At 38.1% G+C, this 19016-nt stretch overlaps 1 protein-coding gene across 2 annotated transcripts in view; it reads right to left on the bottom strand.

The window, feature by feature from the left end:
- The window catches only part of PELI2 (pellino E3 ubiquitin protein ligase family member 2), a 177402-nt gene that overhangs the window by 46992 nt on the left and 111394 nt on the right, over positions 1-19016 (bottom strand). The window contains exon 1 of one of the 2 annotated variants that reach the window (XM_038544801.1): positions 13674-13728. The exons of the other annotated variant lie outside the window; for it this stretch is intronic. Coding sequence (XP_038400729.1) covers positions 13674-13691 — 18 coding nt within the window. The 5' untranslated portion in view covers positions 13692-13728. Of the gene's footprint in view, positions 1-13673; positions 13729-19016 lie in introns of those variants that run through there. 2 annotated transcript variants of the gene reach the window in all.

Raw genomic sequence — 19016 nt, 5'->3', positions numbered from 1 at the left:
GTAAATGCTCAGTGTTGTTTGAATTTTGATGGACGTGAATTCCTTAAGCTTAGACTTCTCCTATGTGAAGTTCTGGAAAGTAAAAGATCCCCATACCATCGAAAGATGAATGGATAAAGAAGATGTGGTTTATGTATACAATGGAATATTACTCAGCCATTAGAAATGACAAATACCCACCATTTGCTTCAAGTGGATGGAACCGGAGGGTATTATGCTGAGTGAAGTAAGTCAATCGGAGAAGGACAAACATTATATGGTCTCATTCATTTGGGGAATATAAATAATAGTGAAAGGGAATAGAAGGGAAGGGAGAAGAAATGGGTAGGAAATATCAGAAAGGGAGACAGAACATGAAGACTCCTAACTCTGGGAAACGAACTAGGGGTGGTGGAAGGGGAGGAGGGCGGGGGGTGGGGGTGAACGGGTGATGGGCACTGAGGGGGGGCACTTGACGGGATGAGCACTGGGTGTTATTCTGTATGTTGGCAAATTGAACACCAATAAAAAATAAATTATTAAAAAAAAACGATACCCATATCAATCTTTTGAAACCAATAAGTATTTCTGAGCACCAAATAATACATCTCCTACGGCCAAGTCACAGAACTACTATGGAGGTGAACTGATGAAAGTACTCCAACCTTTGTGTGAAAGGCCCAATCACCAGAAGCATGAATAGAGGTCAAGGCGACCACCGGGAGAGAAGACCGCAAATAAAATTTACCTTTGAATCGGTGGTTAATCATGCTTATGAGGCATTTGCTCAGGAAAACCCTTACAAAATAGGATAGCAAGCACAGATGGCTGGCATGACCGTCCTTCACTACGGGCACTGAAACTTGGAATTGGTAGCAGCCACAATCCTCCCTGCTCTGTACGCTGCTTCTGATGTGACAAGAGTCCCTTCCTTCCTCCACTGGTACAGAGTCAAGCTCCAATTCCTGAGCGTGGCATTCAACACCCCATTGGATTTGGCCTCACATTACCGTTTTGGTCCAATCTCCCATTATGTGCCAGACACTAGCCTCCCTTCTACTTTCCAAACCCTCCTGGTTCTTCCATGCCTGTCTACCTTGGCTCATTGCTCTGGAAGCTGCCTTTCACACTCATCCCATAGCAAGATGTCAAAGTCTGGTTAAAGGCCACTTGTGCCTTGAAAATTTCCGGGGCTCTCCTGAAAATCAGAAAGACACACTCCTTCTCGCAGGCAGTTATTTCACTTCCCCGTGCTTCGCTTCGTTCAACTAAAAAAATGAGAATCGTGATCTGTATCCTACATCAGAGTTCTTGAAAGCCTCCACTGAGGTGATGTACGTGGTTATTTCAATCTCTAAATTTTTGGAAGTTGAAGAATGAATAAGAATATGCACATAAGCTAATGTTCTCATTGTTTACTATGTTTGATAAAACCACATATTTAATTGGCTCATATGCCACATTCACTGCACAATAGTTACCATAGTAGACATTGAAAATTATTTTTGTAGTCTACTTCATATTCATGCAACCACTTTTAATGGTTCAAGTCAACCCAATATTCTGAAAATATATTTTAACCGATTATATTAAATTTCATCTTGCTAAACAATTTCCCAATGGAGCATCAACACTGATGCCAGTTACGTGGCAGTTAGCCTAAGGGAATCAAAATAGCACTCATAATGTGTGTGTGTGCAATAAAACTGGGCATTTTTAGACACTTCCCAAACTACAGACATCTGTTGTTTATATTTCAAGTTTTCCCAAATATAAAGTATCATCCTTCCAGACTGGGTAGCAAAGACTACTCATTAAATGACTACTTAACAAAATTCCATGAAGGCACCTGACAAGGTCTGCAGTGATGTTTTTGTACATACAAAAAAAGAAATACAGTTAGAAGATAATTACCTTAAGTAGATTTATATCTAGGTGAATAATTATACCTAAAATATCACTTTCAGCCCAACAGGATCCCTCTGGCAGAAATTACAGAATTATGCCCTAAACTCTGAATTTAACCTTTTTTAACCCATAATTTTCAAGATGTCAAGGAAAAATAGGTTGGTCACAAAAAAATGTAAAACCAAAGACAGTGAACCTACTGGGTAAGAAGGTCAAAATCTATCCAATGACAATCTGTTACAAAAAACAGGCCAGATCTAATGAGATAAAACATTTTTAAAGAATAAATGTAAATTTCTGTGTGTAGGTTCAGACAATCAAGCCTCATAAGTAAAGATATACGACACCACTATTTGTAACAGCACATAGACAACCTAAACATCCATTAACAAGGGAATAGTTACACAAACTAACTGTCTATAGTATATTTTGCAGCCCATTAAAAAAAACTATACTGGGCTGAAATATAATGATTTGGAAGAATGTGTATGATAAATTTTAGGTAATAAAAGTAGGTAGAAGATATTATATATAGACTGTCCCCCCTTTTTAAAAGAATTCCATATATATATGTACATTTCTTTAAAAATTCAGAATGTCTAGACCACTGACCTTTAATTCATTATAGATATTTATATGTAGTTGTGTCTTATTTACCATCTTACTTGTTTTCTATTTGTCCTACTTGTGGTATATTTCTGTTTTAAGTAATTCTTTACACTTCATTTTCTTCTTAATTTTTAAAATTTGAATATGGTTGACACACAATGTTACATTAGTTTCAGGTGTACAACAGATTCGATAAGTTTATGCCTTATGCTACGTTCACAAGTGTAGCTCCCATCTGTCACCACCAGCACTATTCCAATATTACTGACTGTATTTCTTAAGCTGTGTCTTTTATTCCTGTGATTTATTCATTCCATAACTGGAAGCCTGTACCTCTCGCTCGCCCTCACCCATTTTAGGCTTCAGTTTGGGTTGATGAAACTTAAAAATATTTTTTCTATTATTTATTTTTATTCTGACCTATTTTTAAGCATACTAATTTTTTTTCCCCACCTATCTAAACTATTAACCTTTTTCTTTTTGGAAAACAGGAAAAATTTCCTTAGCCTAGTGTGAGGAAGATCTATTTTTCCTCTCAGCTTTTATTCAGATATAACTGACATATAATACTGTGCAAATTTAAGGTGTACAATGTGATTGGACACACATATATTATGAAGTGATTGCCATACATTACTTATCACCTCCCATAACTTTTTTTTAGAACGTTTAAGATCTACTCCCTTATCAACTTTCAAGTATATACTGTTAACTAATTATTACCATGGTGCATGTCAGACCCTCAGAACTTATTCATCTTGTAACCAGAAGTTGTACCCTTTGACCAACATCTTCCATCCAGTTCCCATGCCCTGAGACCACCATTCAACTGTTTCTAGAAGTTTGGTGTTTTTAAAAGATTCTACAATAAAGGATATTTCACTTAACATAATAACCTCCAGGTTCATCTATGTTGTTTCATATTGCATAATTTCCTTTTTTAAGGATATTATTCCATTGTGTGTATGTATATATCACATCATCTTTGTCCATTCATCTATTGATGGACACTTAGGTTGTTTCCATGTCTTGACTATGGTAAATAATGCTGCAGCTTCAGAAATACAGCCAAAAGTGGGATTGCTGAATCACATGGTAGTTCTAATTTTTTGAGGAACCTCCATATCGTTTTCAATGATTGGCTCCATTTACATTCCCACCAAAAATGTACAAGGGTTCCCTTTTCTGAACATCTGTGCCAACATTTATTATATCCTCTGTCTTTTTGATGATAGGTATTCTAACAAGTGTGAGGTGTTATTTCTGTGGTTTTGATTTGCATTTCTGTGATGATTAGTGATATAGAGTACTCCTCTAACGTGCCTGTTGGCCATGTGTATGAATTCTTTGGGAAAAAGGTCTATTCAGGTCCTCTGCCTTTTTAAAAATTGGATTATTAGTCTTCTTGCTTTTGAGTTTTAGGAGTTTCACATATATTTTTTAGATTAACCCTTTGATATATGGTTTACAAATATTTTCCTCATATTTCATAGTTGCCTCTTCATTTTATTGACTGTTTCTTTTGCCATGCAGAAATTTTTTTCGTTTGATGTAGTCTCACCAGTTTGCTTTTGTGGCTTGTACTTCTGGTGTCACATTCAAAAATTTGTTCCCAAGACCATGTCAAGGAGCTTTCTCCCTGTTTCCTTCTAGGACTTGTATAGTTTCAAGTCTTACTTTTAAGTCGTTAATTCATTTTGAGTTAATGTTTTTGAGTGGAAATGTCAGGAGTCCAATTTCCTTCTTCTGCATGAAGATTCAGTTCTCCAACACCATTTATTGAAAAGACTACACCCTTTCCCCATCAAGTACTCTTGGCTTCCTTGTTAAATATTAGCTGACCATATATGTATTTTCACTTACCTATGAATGTGCACGTGTTCATGTGTTTAAATGCATAAGAGCAACTAACATTTGAGATCTATATACCAGACACCATTCTATACATCCTTTATATATATTAACTAGTTCAATCTTTATAGTGAAACAAGTACAGATCTCCATTTTATGTAGGTACAGAAGGTAAATGGTGGAGCAAGAATGTGAAAAGGCAGTCACATTTCACACTACCAACATAGTTACTGGGGAGGGGAAGAGTTTTCTTCATATATTCTACACAGTTTAAAAGTTTTCAGAAAACATGTAATACATTTTTATTCAAAAAAGAAAAATGTGGCTGAGGCAGTGTGAGAAAGGGTATGCAAGAGGAGTCAATGGTGTAATGAAATAATAAAAGGGGGTGGGAGACCCCACTCTGTTACTTCCTGGGTAAGTTACCCTGAACAATTTACTTAAGATCTGAGTCCCCAGGTCCTTATCAGTGTACTGTCAATCATTGAACCTCCTTGCAAAGTCATATGGGTTTAAAAATACAGGACCGTGCCAAGCCCACACTTCCTGACACACAGTTGGCCTGCCTTAGTAAACACTGCTTGCTACATACCAAATAAAACATTCTGATCAACAGGTAGATCACAACTGTCCTATGCAGTACTTGAAGGCAGAACCACAGAGGGGCTAGAAGAAAGAAGGAGAGAAGAAATTGACATGAAGAAGAGTTTAATTGGAGCAATGTGCCCTACAAGTGGTATCTTAGTAAAAGATGATTAAAAAAATAAAAATAAATAAAAATAAAAAGGTAAAAGATGAGTGCTGAACTCTAAATAATTGAAGGACTATTGATTGAAAAGAAAAATTAGGTTTTCTTCTGTTTGGCTTTGATGGGCAGAACCAAAACCACTATATAAAAGTTACAGGAGGGATACCTAGGTGGCTCAGTGATTGAGTATCTGCCTTTGGCTCAGAGTGTGATCCTGGAGTCCAGGATCGAGTCCTGCATCAAGCTCCTTGTGGGGAACCTGCTTCTCCCTCTGCCTGTGTCTTTGCCTCGCTCTTGTGCCTCTCATGAATAAATAAATAAAATCTTTAAAAAAAGTTACAGGAATCATATTTGTGTAATATATAAAGTGTTATAGCGGTTGAAAATGGAACTGAATTGCCCAGCACAAGACCTGCTATCCTTACCTGGTTAGAGCAAGCTTCATATCCTCTGCTTGCTCCACTAGGGAAGTTCAAAGAGAATGCTGCAGGTGTGCTGCAGGGGAGATTTGTGTCCATTAAGGAAGAATGGACTAGATATTCCTGAAGTCTATTCCTTTAGGATTTATAGGCTCTATGACATTCAAAGGATCTAGCCAGTTCAAAACATCTATTGGCTAAGTATTGATACTTTTACCAGTGTAACTGCCTAATATTTTAATTTTTACAAATGAAAAAATAGTTTCTAAAGGAAGAAAATGTGCCTGTACAGTTTGAATAATATAGACTGAACACCAGGCCAGAAGAGCTCTCCAACTTCCAAGGCAGTAGGCTCAAATTTTTCCAACTATGAGTTCACTCAGTGGGCATATGGTACACATGCAGATAATTTTCTGTAATAAAAATTCATATATTCATATTTTTGAATATCAATAAAACATTTTTAAAATTAGTAAGTATTCTGTATCAGCACATTCTTACATCTGGGCTCAATGACACATTTAGCTTGAGCAATAGTCCAGATACAAATCTATGATTAATATATTTTAGTTTAAGTAAGTTAGAAAATTGTAGCTCATTGTGCTATCCCGACAGCCGGGACTGTGGCAATGTCTTCTTCCATTCAGCAGTACAGGCATTCATATGAAGGATGAATCCAGACATTATGGAGAAACTTCTCATCAAAGGTTTCCCTTGGCATCTGCCAGAACCTAAGTCATCCATAAAAGCTGCGACATAGAAGGTTTCAACTTGCTGCAGATTTTTACATATGCCCAACATATCATTGCTTTCTTGATGAAAATCAGCATATTCGAATAGAGAGCCAAATTCTTAGTGAGCAAGTCATCAGAAGCATCATCTAGTTTTCAAAAATTCTCAGTATCTTATTTCTGTCATGGACCAGAAAGAGACAGATTAAATGAAAAGAGAGAAAAATACTTATGCTATATGCTACCTAAGCCAAGAGATAGCACAGAAATGGTTTTTGCTCATACATGGCCATGAAGAAATATTTCATGTCTTATTTCAGAAAGATCTCAACAGCTAGCAAAATTTAACATGGAAAGGCTGGGATGTTTATTTGCTGACTATTTCCTCATACTGCCCAATAGAGAATACACATTCAATGATGGAACTTTCATCACCTTCTCAGTGGGAAAAGTGGCATGTGGATAAGCATTTGTAGAGCGACATCTTCCTGGCTGCTTGCTCAGCTGGTGCTCTGTAATTAGGCATGTCAAGGAACCTTTTGATTGACATCACTGCTCACAAAATAAGTAACTAAAAAACCCCCCAAAACGACACCTCCCCTTCTGAAGCAAAGGTTTTCACTGAAAAGTCATTGAATATTTCTCCCTGATCTGTGTTATCGGATGTATGCAAAAGGCTGACTCATACCCTGCACATCAGTGATTTCAACAGTTCTTTCACACACGTAACTGCTTCCTCACACTTCATACCACTGACATTATGTGACAAGCAACAGCAGCATTTGATAAAGGGATTTTGCCAAAAGCTTGTCCCTCTTTCCCTCTGAGGATGTTCTCATCAGCTCTGAGGTTGATGTTGCAAACTTCCCAGCAAATCTGCCTTTGCTATGATGAATCCAATTTTGAATGATGCTTCTGAGGTTTTGTTCTATTCTGGGCCCTTGGTGACAAAATTCATCAATTTCTCCCTGGAAAACATTACTTTCTACTTGATCTAGGAAGACTCAACTAGTTTACTAGAAAGGCCACTGCACTTTGCCTGAAAATGACTCAAAAGTGGTAAGGGTTTCATGCCATTATTTGACAACGTTTCACAACAGAAAAAGCACTGGAGACTACGGACAAACAAATCACATGCCAAGTAAAATCCAATTTTCAGAGAGTCATTGTGGTATTTTCTTTTTTTTAAAAAAAAGATTTTATTTATTTATTCATGAGAGACAGAGAGAGAGAGAGAGAGGGAAACACATAGATATAGGGAGAAGAAAACAAAGAAACAAAACAAAACAAAACAAAACAAAGGGAAGAAAAACCCAAAGACCCCTAGATGGTATGTAAAAGGATTCTCGCCCACTGGAATCGTCCAGAGAGCGAGACAGCCACTTGGTGAACAAGTCTTCATGAAATCCCCTGCATGTGTCAGGCAGGGGGTAAAAGCTATATCAGGCCTTGCCTCTATCCAAAAAAAACAAACCCCAAAACAAAACAGGCTCCCCTCAGGGAGCCTGATGTGGGGACTCGATCCCAGGACCCCGAAATCACAACCTGAGCTAAAAGCAAAGCTTAACTGCTGAACCATCAGGCATCCCATGGTACTTTCTATTTAAAATTTTTCTTTTTCTGTTACTTGAGTGAAATTACCAATCTGGCAGGTTCACTGGTTCCTGGACATTAAGATTCATATTCTATAATTATACTGGGTTTCTGCTCACTATGTTTATGATGTTATTTTGAGCTGCAGCATTTTATTCCTATTTTTGTCACTTCTTTTATACTTCAGTGAACCACTTCTGAATTACTGATCCATTTTTATGAACTGAAAACAAAAGAGTAGTAGTGAAAAATCAAAAGATGAATAAAATAATGTTCTGCTGTATGCTTATGATGTGCCATGTGCTAGCTGAAAGATATCACATATACTAATTGATCGACTCTTCACAGTCACCTTTAAAAGAAAGTATTATTATACCCTCATTTTATAGATGGGGAAACTAAGGTGTGGCCTCACTTGCCCAAGGTCACAAAGAATCAGAATTTGGGACCAGGCAGTCCAGCATGAGAACCTGTATTCTTCCATACTATACTCCTCCTATACTGCAATGATGCAGTTCTCATAACCCAAGGATATGCCTTAGGAGGAGGAGGTTAAAACAAGCTTGCCTAAGAAGTCCTGGATAGCATAGCTTCCTTCAGGGACCTCACTGCAACAAAGCCATCTCATCTCCCTTAGAGATGGAATCGTTATAGAAGTCAACAGCCAAGGGGTTGAGAGACCACTTTCCATCCTGTGCCTTAAGTCACATTGGGGTCGAAATTATACAAAATTCCTTGGCAAGTTGGTTTAGTATTACATAACCTTCTAAATTATTCTTTCTTCATTTTTCAATTGTTAGTTTGACATCCTATTTTATAAGGTAAGCCTTTAGCTTTCTCATGCTGACTCCCCTCTCATAATAAGTATTTTTATGAATTAAAATAAAATTAAAATAATTAATTTAATTAAATTGATATTCACTATTTCCAAGGTTAGACTATATATAATGTTTACAGCTGAGTCTGCAGTATACCACGAGCACATTTCTATCCTTAATAACTGTCTCTCCTGGAATTCATTATAACTTTGTCTATGCTTGCTCTGTCTTCTATTTTCCTATCATTAGTTCATCCCCAAACTTTCTGACATGACAGTAAAACCCCTCTCTGCAGAATCCCACCAGCTAATTTCCCTGTGATTCCTCCTGACTTCCACACACCTCACACACAGCCCCTATCTACCTAGGCAGGTTGACCTCCAGGACCACTGTACAACTGTGTGTCCTCTCACCCTCCTGGGGATCCCCTTTGCTTTCTTCTTGTGTTGGAGCTCTTGTTTCCTGGAACACACCTTCCTCTTTATCTTACTCCTTCATTGTTGTGCAGCACAAGCCAGCAGGTAACATTTTTAATCCTTGTTTATCTAAAAATGTCTTTGTTCTACTTTCACACTTGATAGTTTGGCTGGGTATAGAACTACAGGCTGGAATTCCTCATAAGTAGCATGTCACTATTATTGAGAAGTTCCATGCTATTTGAGTTCCGATCTTTTAAGTATAACCTGATTTTCTCCTCCTGGAAAATTTTACTATCTTCCCTTTATCCCTGGTGTTCTGAAATTTCCCAGTAAAGTACCATATGTGAGTCATTTCTCAGTTTTAATGTAATTCCAGTAGGATGTAAACTCCATGATAGCACAGATGTTTATCTGCCCTCCCCACTCTTGTGCCTCAAGGGTATTTAACTGTCCATGTCTACGAGTAGGTGCAGTGAACCTAGACCAAATGCAAGGACAGGATAAGCCTAGACTTGTTGGGCCCTGTGAATCCGGAGGCATATGTATTTTTCCCAATTATGTCTTTGTAACTTTCTCCCTGCTACATTTTCTTTCCATTAGTTGGGTGTTGGATTCCTGAATGGATACCCAATATTCTCCTCTTTTCCATTGTTCTATCTTCTCGGAGATTTCTTCCACTTTCATTTTCCTATCACTGAAAGCTGCTTTAACCTTTGGCTAGCAAATATTTAGCTTCCAGTTCTTTCTCTCTTTCAGGACTAATTTTGAGCACTCAAGAGTCCCGTATGTTTCACTAAAGGGTCAGAATTTTAAAACTTTGATATTTTTAAAGTCTTTTCCTCTAGGTCTAGTTGGTTTCCTCAGAGAAGAATGCTCGAATCTTCTGGCTGATATTATTGATCCAGCTTCCAGTGTTTCAGGAGCCCAGTGAGGGAAGGCAGTTGACGATCTTACTATTTGGCACATGAGTGTTCACTATTCCCCTGTTTTCAATAATGTACCGCTTTCCTGCTCTCAGCTATGCTCCCAAAAGAGAAGACGGATGTGCCCTAGAGCCAGATTTATTCTTCCTCACGATGGTTATGGGCCTTGGTCATTATTCAAGCACGCCTCGCCCATACTGTCAGAGAGTAAGAGATATACCTAGTCTCTTCTCTCCCAAGAGGGCCCCAGATTCTCTATAAAAAAATATGCCCACCCCTTCTCTCATAGCTTCCAAACTCCCCAAGAAAATAGTCGACATACCTGGCCTTACATATACTATTAGCCCAAATTACATGTCTGGAAAAAGCACACTGTGCCATGGCATGAAACGTTTCTCACAATCTTGTTCTTGTGCCTCCCCCTCTGCCAGTAGGTACAATATATTTTCCCTCCTGGTACAATATATGTTTTATATTAATTTTAAAAGTAAAAAAATTATAGTTATTTAAAAAAAATAACTCCAAAGCTTTCTAATAAGTGGAATATGTTAGAATCTTAAGAATTTCACAGAACAGCTGCATGGTACAAATGATGCTATTATTCATGTTGAGACAGATCATCCATAGGAAGTTCTAACATGGCAGTTCCCAACCATGAAGGTCAACAATAGCAACTTTGAAAAAAGGCCTGATGGTTTATGCTTTCTTATTATTTTAAAGAAATACGTATTGATTTAAAACTGTAAGTAAAAATAGAATATTAATAAAATTAATAAGAAATTAATAATTATAGTAATAATTAATAACAGTAATAGGAATAATAGCAACTGTCTTATTGCTGTAAGTGGCCCATTTTGCAGAGAAGGAAACTGGGTCTCATGAAGTAGAGGCAAGATTCAGTTCCCAGTAGCTAGACTCTAGGACTTGGGTTCCTCTCCATAATCACACTGTTTCAGAGATGTGAGTTCACCCAAGACCACCTATTCCACTTGAGTGCTAGAAACCTCCTCTTGCTGAGTATCAAAATCTCTTTATCCACTAATCTCCTCTTCTGTATCTTCTCCCTATATTCTTTACTGCCTCCTTAAGCTAGCATTCAAACACGCTTAGCACTCACTCATTTTAAAACCCCTTCTTGGTCCTCTTCTCCCCTCCACTTATTACGCTGTATTGTCCCAACACCTTGTAGACCGAATATCTTCCAAGAGTCGTCTTCTTGCACAGCCTCCATATCATTGCCTCTTTCACTCATCACTTGTCTAGAATGTGGCATTAATCTCCATTACTCTAATGAAACTGTTCTAACCAACATCACTAAAAGCTTGTCCACACTCTTCAGCATCATCTTGGTATCTTCCCTCTCCCTCCACCCCATACCTGTTCACATTTACTGAGGTAGCCAAGACTGCTTCTTACATATCTCTGAAATCTGTCCACCTCTCTCCATCTGCACTGCCAGGTCCCACCATCTCACCACTGGATTGCTCTAACAGGCCCCCCTACCTTGAGTCTTACCCTCCACACTTCACCCAGAGTAACTTTCCTAAAACAAATCTGATCAGTTCATATCCCTGCTTAAATACTTCTGGGGCATCTCCCTGCCCTTGAATTAACTTTCCAGATCCTTAATAGAGCTTATAAGGCCTTCATGATCTAACCCAAAGGTCTTAACAGATAAAGAATTAGAAGTTTAGAGGCATCCAGAGACTTGCTGCTATTGCTGGTTCACCAGCAGCAGGAACAGAGTTTGACTCCAGATCCTCTTATCCAAATCCCACCTCTCTCTGCTACTGATAAGTATTTCTTTCACTGTCTATTCTACATGCCTCATCCTCCTTGTCATTTCTATTAAGAAATGGGACCAGCTGACTGTTCTTCTAGAGGGCTTCACAAATCACAGGTGCTGAGAAGGGGTAGTTTCTCTCCACAGCTACACAGTGTTGGGTGTGGGGGCGCTCCACAGAGCACTCAACTTGGTTAGTCTAGGTCCTCTACTAACTTTGTAACAGGTTCAGGTCCTTTCCACTTGGCTGAGTCTGGTTTCATTTGTTAGGTGGAAATACAGTACTGTCCTCTGTATGTGTATGTACATCACACATATATAATAAATGATGTTTACTTTGCCTCTCAGAATTCTGAGGAAATCAAGTAAAAGAAACAGGAAAGTACTCTACAAATATGTTGTTATTAGTACCAATAGAGGCAGGTTTAAAAGTAAAAGTCTAGAGCATGCTTAAGCAAAGAGCATTACAGCACTCTTGTTCATTCTTTCATAAAGTCAGTTCTCTTTTGTCAGGTCTATCAAACTCAAATGATTTAAATAAAGGCAAGCTTCCTCTCACAAAATGCATCAAGAATTTTTAAAAGCAGATACTTGAAGATATTTCCCTATTCTCAAATTTAAGAAATAATGTTTAAGTATCCTTATTTTTCCAGATTATCTAAAACTAATAAACACAACTATTATACAGTTTTAAAACTATACAGACCAAGGGAGACAGTACATATCATCTGTGGTTTAATAACTAATGTTTTCCATGATTTCAGCCCCTTTATTAAGATGGATTTATACTTTAAAATAATATCTCCAGGTCCCTAATAAACGTTAGCATAAAAAGTCCTCTCCAAAACATATGTAATATGATTTACAGTTTATTCATGCTTCCAATAAAAAAATCAATGAAAAAATATTTTTAACCACTAATAATAAAGCATGTTTCATTTACTGCTTGAGTTGTTTTAATGACTTCAAGGAAGTTTTTAGCTACCTCCCTATCTTGTTACACTTCAATATCTTTTATGGCCAGGCAAGGATTTTTTTTTCTTCCTAGTTCACTGAATAAATCTTTTCATGTGAACCTCAAAATAACTTTAACCCACAAATCCTCCTGGTTAATATCTTTGTCAAATATGTTCACTGAAACTGCCTGGCTTTCAGGTACATGCTTTACATCCCTGTACAATTAAATTCGGGAATCATCTTAGTAACTGATTAGAATTTATTTGAAATTTAGAACAGTTCTGTTGTAAACATAATCACAATAAGTCTATACAAAACTAGTGAGCTTCACAGTCAAAAGTGAGGAAATCACAACAGAAAAAAGAAGGACAAAGGTTTTATTTTGAGAAGAGGAGCAAAATGATTGTAGGGATGAGTTAAGAGCACTGTACTAACCACTGCCAGGACAGCCATCGAGAAATATTTATACCAAGAGCCTAAATTATAACTAATAGATCTTTTGATATATTACATACTACAAGACTGAAATCAGCAGGAAACCTAATTAATGTAGTCAATATAAAATGGCAATTGACATCAAATGTTGGATAAAATGAGACTTTAACAACTTTAATTTCTTTCCTTAAATTAAGGATAGTAAATGAAATTCCTTGGTAAAATAGCTTTCAAGAGTCACTGTAACTGCAAGAGGTATATTATTAATTCAATAGATTTCGTTATTAAGTATAACTGAATAACTATCAATTTCTGCAGTCAGAGCTGATTGGCAACCTATCAAGTGAAAGTGCTAGGTTTCCAAACTAACAATTTAGGAGTCTGAGATTCTAGACGATTTTGTATTAAAGGAAATTATTCTTAAGCAAAGATAAGCAGAATCATATTGGGGCTTAATATGCCAGTTCCAAAAAGGAATCAGATAGCAGTGCATCATTTACCTTTCTAAAATGCACCATTATCCATAATTTCAGGATGAATAGGATCTAGCTTCAAATAGTTGACATGAAGATCAGGCTGGGGGGTGGGAGGAGGAGGCAGTGGGTGGGGAGAATCTATTATTAGCTCAGTGAACTGTAATGAAGCATGTGACAGAGCTACTAGGGAAAGCCAGGGAGCACAGACAGAAGTATTTAAGCAGTCCACACACTTGGACGTAGTCAGGCCATTATCTGGAATATTTAATGCAGCTCTAAATATGCAGTACCTGAGGAGCTGACAAACTGGATACCAAATAGAGGGAATCATCAGCAATCCTGATGTTGGATGGAGATTTCAAGTCAAGCCACATGGAAAGGGGAGATTTATCTTATGTTGCTTCAAGGGGAATATCAAACAACCAGGAGAATTAAAAGGAACTAGAATTTAGTTCCACGCAAGAAAAAAAAAAAAAAGATCTAAAATCAAAGTTGTCTGACTAGAATGGGATTCTGAACACGTAGTGAGCACTGGATATTAAAGTGGGGTCTGGATGCCTCTCTGACATGAATGCTGTAAAAGGGATGCCAGCCCTTGTGGTGGGAAGTTGGCTAAATAGAGAAAGGTTTAAAGCAGTTTTAAGAACTGAGGACTTCCATTTCTGGGCATCTGTCCAAGTAGGTACTCTGACCTATCCTCATTGAGAACTAAAAATTTTGGCTGAAACATTAAAAATAAGTAACTAGATATAAGTTATCTAGTTATTAAGGAATATTAGAAGCCAAAAATTAAGTGAAGGCAGAAATCATAAGAGCTAAGCAAGGGAGTCAAAATGGTTTCTGCCTTGGGCGTATTTGCTGTATTGGGTGGACTTTAGCTTTTGTTTGCACAGTCTCTTGATGGTTACAGACAGGAAAAAAAATAAAAAGCAAACACCTCAACTCAGGGCCCACTGTAGGTGGAACATCTAAATAGGATACAACCCCAAAGGACCACACCCTCCGTGTTTGGGAGAACTAGAACTAGACATCTCAGGACTGCAAAGACAATCACCTTAATTCAAATTTTGGTGCTAAGTGAAGGGGGGAAGATCCCTGCACTCCCAAGAATTCAGAACCACAAGCCAGATCTTATGCAAGTTTGCAGCCAGAAAGAAGTTGAGAGTTGAATTTCCAGGGGCCCCAGGGGTAGAAAATGATTCCAGTCACCTGGGAGAAGCAAGGGCAATTGTAGGGGACCTCACCTTCAACTCTGGTTGCAGATAATTCTGTATAAAATCTAAGAAATATGAACTCATTGTCAAAACGAAACAAAAATATACACAAAAGCAAGGCACCATGAGTAAGAGCCAGTAAAAACAACAGAGAGTAAAAGAACTGTAAAAGCTTTAGCTACTGCATTTATCAAAACCTGAATGGAGACAGAAGACGTATAAACATGCATCACACACACAATATCCAAAGCTGCCTAGAATTCCGGATAAGTGAAATCCCATTCATTCTTCAAAAGCATCTCATTACTAGAGTTGTGTAAAAGTTAACATGTAAAGAATAATTAAACCCTGAGAATAAGTCTCTTCTCGATATTTATTAGACTACAACTGATCTCTGCACAAAGACCTGTAGATAGAACAGTGCTAGGTATTTGAATACACATGCCTATGTAAATGTGTTTTTTTAAGATTTATTTATTTATTTATTTATTCATTCATTCATTCATTCATTCATTCATTCATTCATTCATTCATTCATGGAGACACACACACACACACAGAGGCAGAGACACAGGCAGCGTGAGAAGCAGGCTCCATGCTGAGAGCCTGACATGGGACTCGATTCCGGGTCTCCAGGATCTCGCCCTGGACTGAAGGCGGCGCTAAACCGCTGAGCCACCCGGGCTGCGCTGTAAATGTGTTTTAAGTCAATCCCAAGTAAGCTTATTTTGAAACACAGTTGCATAGATAAAAGTGGTCAAATTTATAAACTCTAAAAATTTAATTCTATTAACTTCACAAAAGAAGTTTACACCTAAAAAATCTCAACAAACACAAAATTTGTTAAATGATACATGAACTCTGCACCAGATATTGCCCCTTGGAAAGAGGAATGCTCTATTCTAAATTCATGTGTCACTTTTACCGCAAAAAGCAATTGAGGAAAAGATGGGAAACAGTCCTAGCAACATGGGTTCCAAGTCAGAGTCTTCAGCTATTGAACGTGGGACTAAATCAAAATTAAACACTGGGAAGAGCCACTACAAAATGGAGAGGTTAACCAAGGTTTAAAGTAACAAAGCATCTGTATTCTTTTCTCTTTGATTCTCAGTGGAGCCCAGTGTTCTCTCCTTAGCTTTACACTTTGGTGCTAATGTGCATCTATAGAACACATGCCAGGCAAAAGCATCAAAGGACAACATCATTTTCATTCCACTGGCTTCAACGACCTCACATAAGAAGGTATTTGATGCTGCTAGATATATGGGACCCAGGATTGGCTCAGATGATTCCTTTTATTGAGACTACTATTAGCCTCATAGTTGATGGTAATGAGTCAGAGGGATGAATAAAAGTAGGTTTAGGAGACTCTGCTTGATGCATTACCCATAGGAACAAATGTTAAACTAAAACTTCACACCTGTCAAAATGTTCATGTTTAAAAGGTAATCCAGCTACAGCTCCTAGTGCAACCTCTTTCAATATCCCACTAGCACCAAAACAGAAGCAGAACCAAATTCTAAGGACTAACATACTACTTCCTAAAATTGACTCCTTGTATTTGCAAAGCTAATCAAACCAAATCAAGTAAACTCACAGTAGAGACCTAACTCCAATATCCAGAGACACGATATGCCTTTGTGCCTGAATGTATGCAGAGCTGCCTCTCCCTTCACTGTCTTCCCCATGGTTTATAAGCAAGCATAGTATGAGCCAACAAGAAAACTGGGCAGACAAGTTCTCTTCTGTAGGGGAGGTGCTTATATATTAAAAATGCCATTAAGAAATAAAAACAGTCATCTTTCATCCTTTCATAAGGCTGCAAGACTTCAATCTGCCATGAGCACAATCTTCCATGAACAAGTACTGCTTATATTATCATCGCCTGAGCAGCCAAGCTTGGACTGCAGGAATCCACGGGACCTGGCCCTGCACACAGGTGGCCAAAGCAGGGCTGGCAATCTGAGTCTAGGGCAGTTAGTACACAGGCTGCCTAGGGGCTCTAGATCTGGCTCTAAAATGTCAGCTAAGTGACACAGATAGGCCAACCTTCTAGGGTAGAGAGATGACAGCTGGCAAGGGGATCTGGGGTTTCAGAAACCTAGGTGGCACACATCTGGGCTGAAGGTGCAAGAATGGAGACCTCAGTGATGTCTTCACACAATTCCCATCCCCTGCCAACCTTATCTGACCCAGCTCTAGTACTGAGTTTAGAAGAATAATAACTACAACACAATAACCACCCTTGCAATCTTCTGTTTTGTAGTCATCATTAGAATAGAATGCAGAGTATTCTATTCAAGGAAAGAGAAGAAGGGTCAGATTAAACACCTGCAAGGACCCACTAGTATTTACTCAGTGAATGCAGGAAATTATCAACTGCTGGGAAACAAAAGCAAATATTCATGTTACCTTTGAGCAAAGATCAGATTCCTTTTTGGGAAAAGGCCCCTTAGAGCACAGGAGATGATTATACAAAAATCCTAAAGCAGTAAGCCTTATCAGAGGCCATAGTGTCATTTTAGAGATTCAGGCAAATTTCGAGATCATATTAAGGGTTCTCAGTCTTCCTCTAAGAATTTCTGAAGATTCCTTTTAAAGTCCCCAAATATTTGGGGGGATATGCTTTTTTCTTAAGGTCTTGGTATTATTAACTATTCGTGGACCATGTAACATTTCATTCACTACAACATGAGGGTTCTGTTTGTATTTTTTTAGGAGGTTATAGGAAAGGAATGTTAACTACCAAAATTTTGAGGTAGAGATTTTTTTTTTTCAGGTATATTTTTTGAAGTCGTGTCTTAATTTTCTTTGACACTCTCAAAAAAGGGAGCGAAATGATGGGAAGACAAAGGTTTACATGGTCATATCCTCATCCCCCATATCAAATCCTCATCCCCCAAATCCTCATCCCCCCCAAATCTGAGCAACGAAAGGCCCCTGCAAACACTCCACAACCTGTCCATCTCTACGTGGGCCCGCATCCAAATCACATGCTCTACGCATCCCAAACCACCTCCATTCTCCATTGCCTGCTTCACTTTAATTTCCAGTTTCGCTACTTGTCAGGAAAATACTCTCGGGTCTGACATGGTTTTGCTTTTCAAATCTAGACTCAAGGTAAATTTAGTAGGTCAAATTCTTTAAGTCTGGTTTTCTAAAAATTTATAATTCTGTATTTTCTTACAATACAAGAAGTTACCATTTCAGTCACGTAGTTACAAAAATAAGATAAACTGTGAACAAAATAAAAATAAAGGAAAAAATGAAAATTAAGGATATTAACAGGCATGCTTAGAAAAAAATCAGGTTTTTTTTTTAGATATAAAATATAGAAGTCTGATTTTTCGGTTGCTTATTAGTCTTTTCCTTTCCAAAACGTATGGATCTACTCAGAGATTCCCAGAGAGACATTAACAAGTGGTTACATGATGCTGGAAACAGAGTGCATAGACCACAGCAAGGAAAATCACCGTGACTAACAAGCATAAAAACGGTGTCTCTGTCAAACTAGAAATGTTTAAAGGCCAATTTTAAACAAAAATGTTATGTTTTACATACAATTGTTGTCATCTCTAGAATTCCTTATAACAGTTTTCCAGGATTGTGGGGAGGGGTTCAGTGAAGACATGACCTTCAATCTAGAACAAATTATTAAAAAGCTGTGCTATATATATTAGGAGTAAGAAATTATTTTAAACCCTCAGAAGCAACGCTGAGGTAACTCTCTGCTTTAGTTACATTGCTAGTAACGGCACAGGTTCACTTCACAGTTTGGATTTGTGTTTCTTTTGGGAGCTTCACTGTTTGATTGGATGCTTAACTGTCCAGATTTGCCAGTCTGGCTTTTGAGTCTCTCTAACATGTGTCTCATTTCTAAGCACTTCCTTACTTTTTTTAAGATTTTATTTTATTATTCATGAGAGACACAGAGAAAGAGGCAGAGACACACAGGCAGAGGGAGAAGCAGGCTCCCTCCGGGGAGCCCAATGTGGGACTCGATCCCAGGACCCAGGATCACGACCTGAGCCGAAGGCAGATGCTCAACCACTGAGCCCTCCAGGTGCCCCACTTCCTTACTCTTTTTGTACAACATGATGCTCAGGCTCATCTTGTACTTTCCCTCGCCAGACCCCAGAATCAGAATCAGGGA

The sequence above is a fragment of the Canis lupus genome, chromosome 8, assembly GCF_011100685.1.
Source record: "Canis lupus familiaris isolate Mischka breed German Shepherd chromosome 8, alternate assembly UU_Cfam_GSD_1.0, whole genome shotgun sequence".
Classification (NCBI taxonomy): Eukaryota; Metazoa; Chordata; class Mammalia; order Carnivora; family Canidae; genus Canis; species Canis lupus.
The sequence above is the reverse complement of the archived record's forward strand: the minus strand, read 5'-3'. Positions and strand labels throughout refer to the sequence as shown.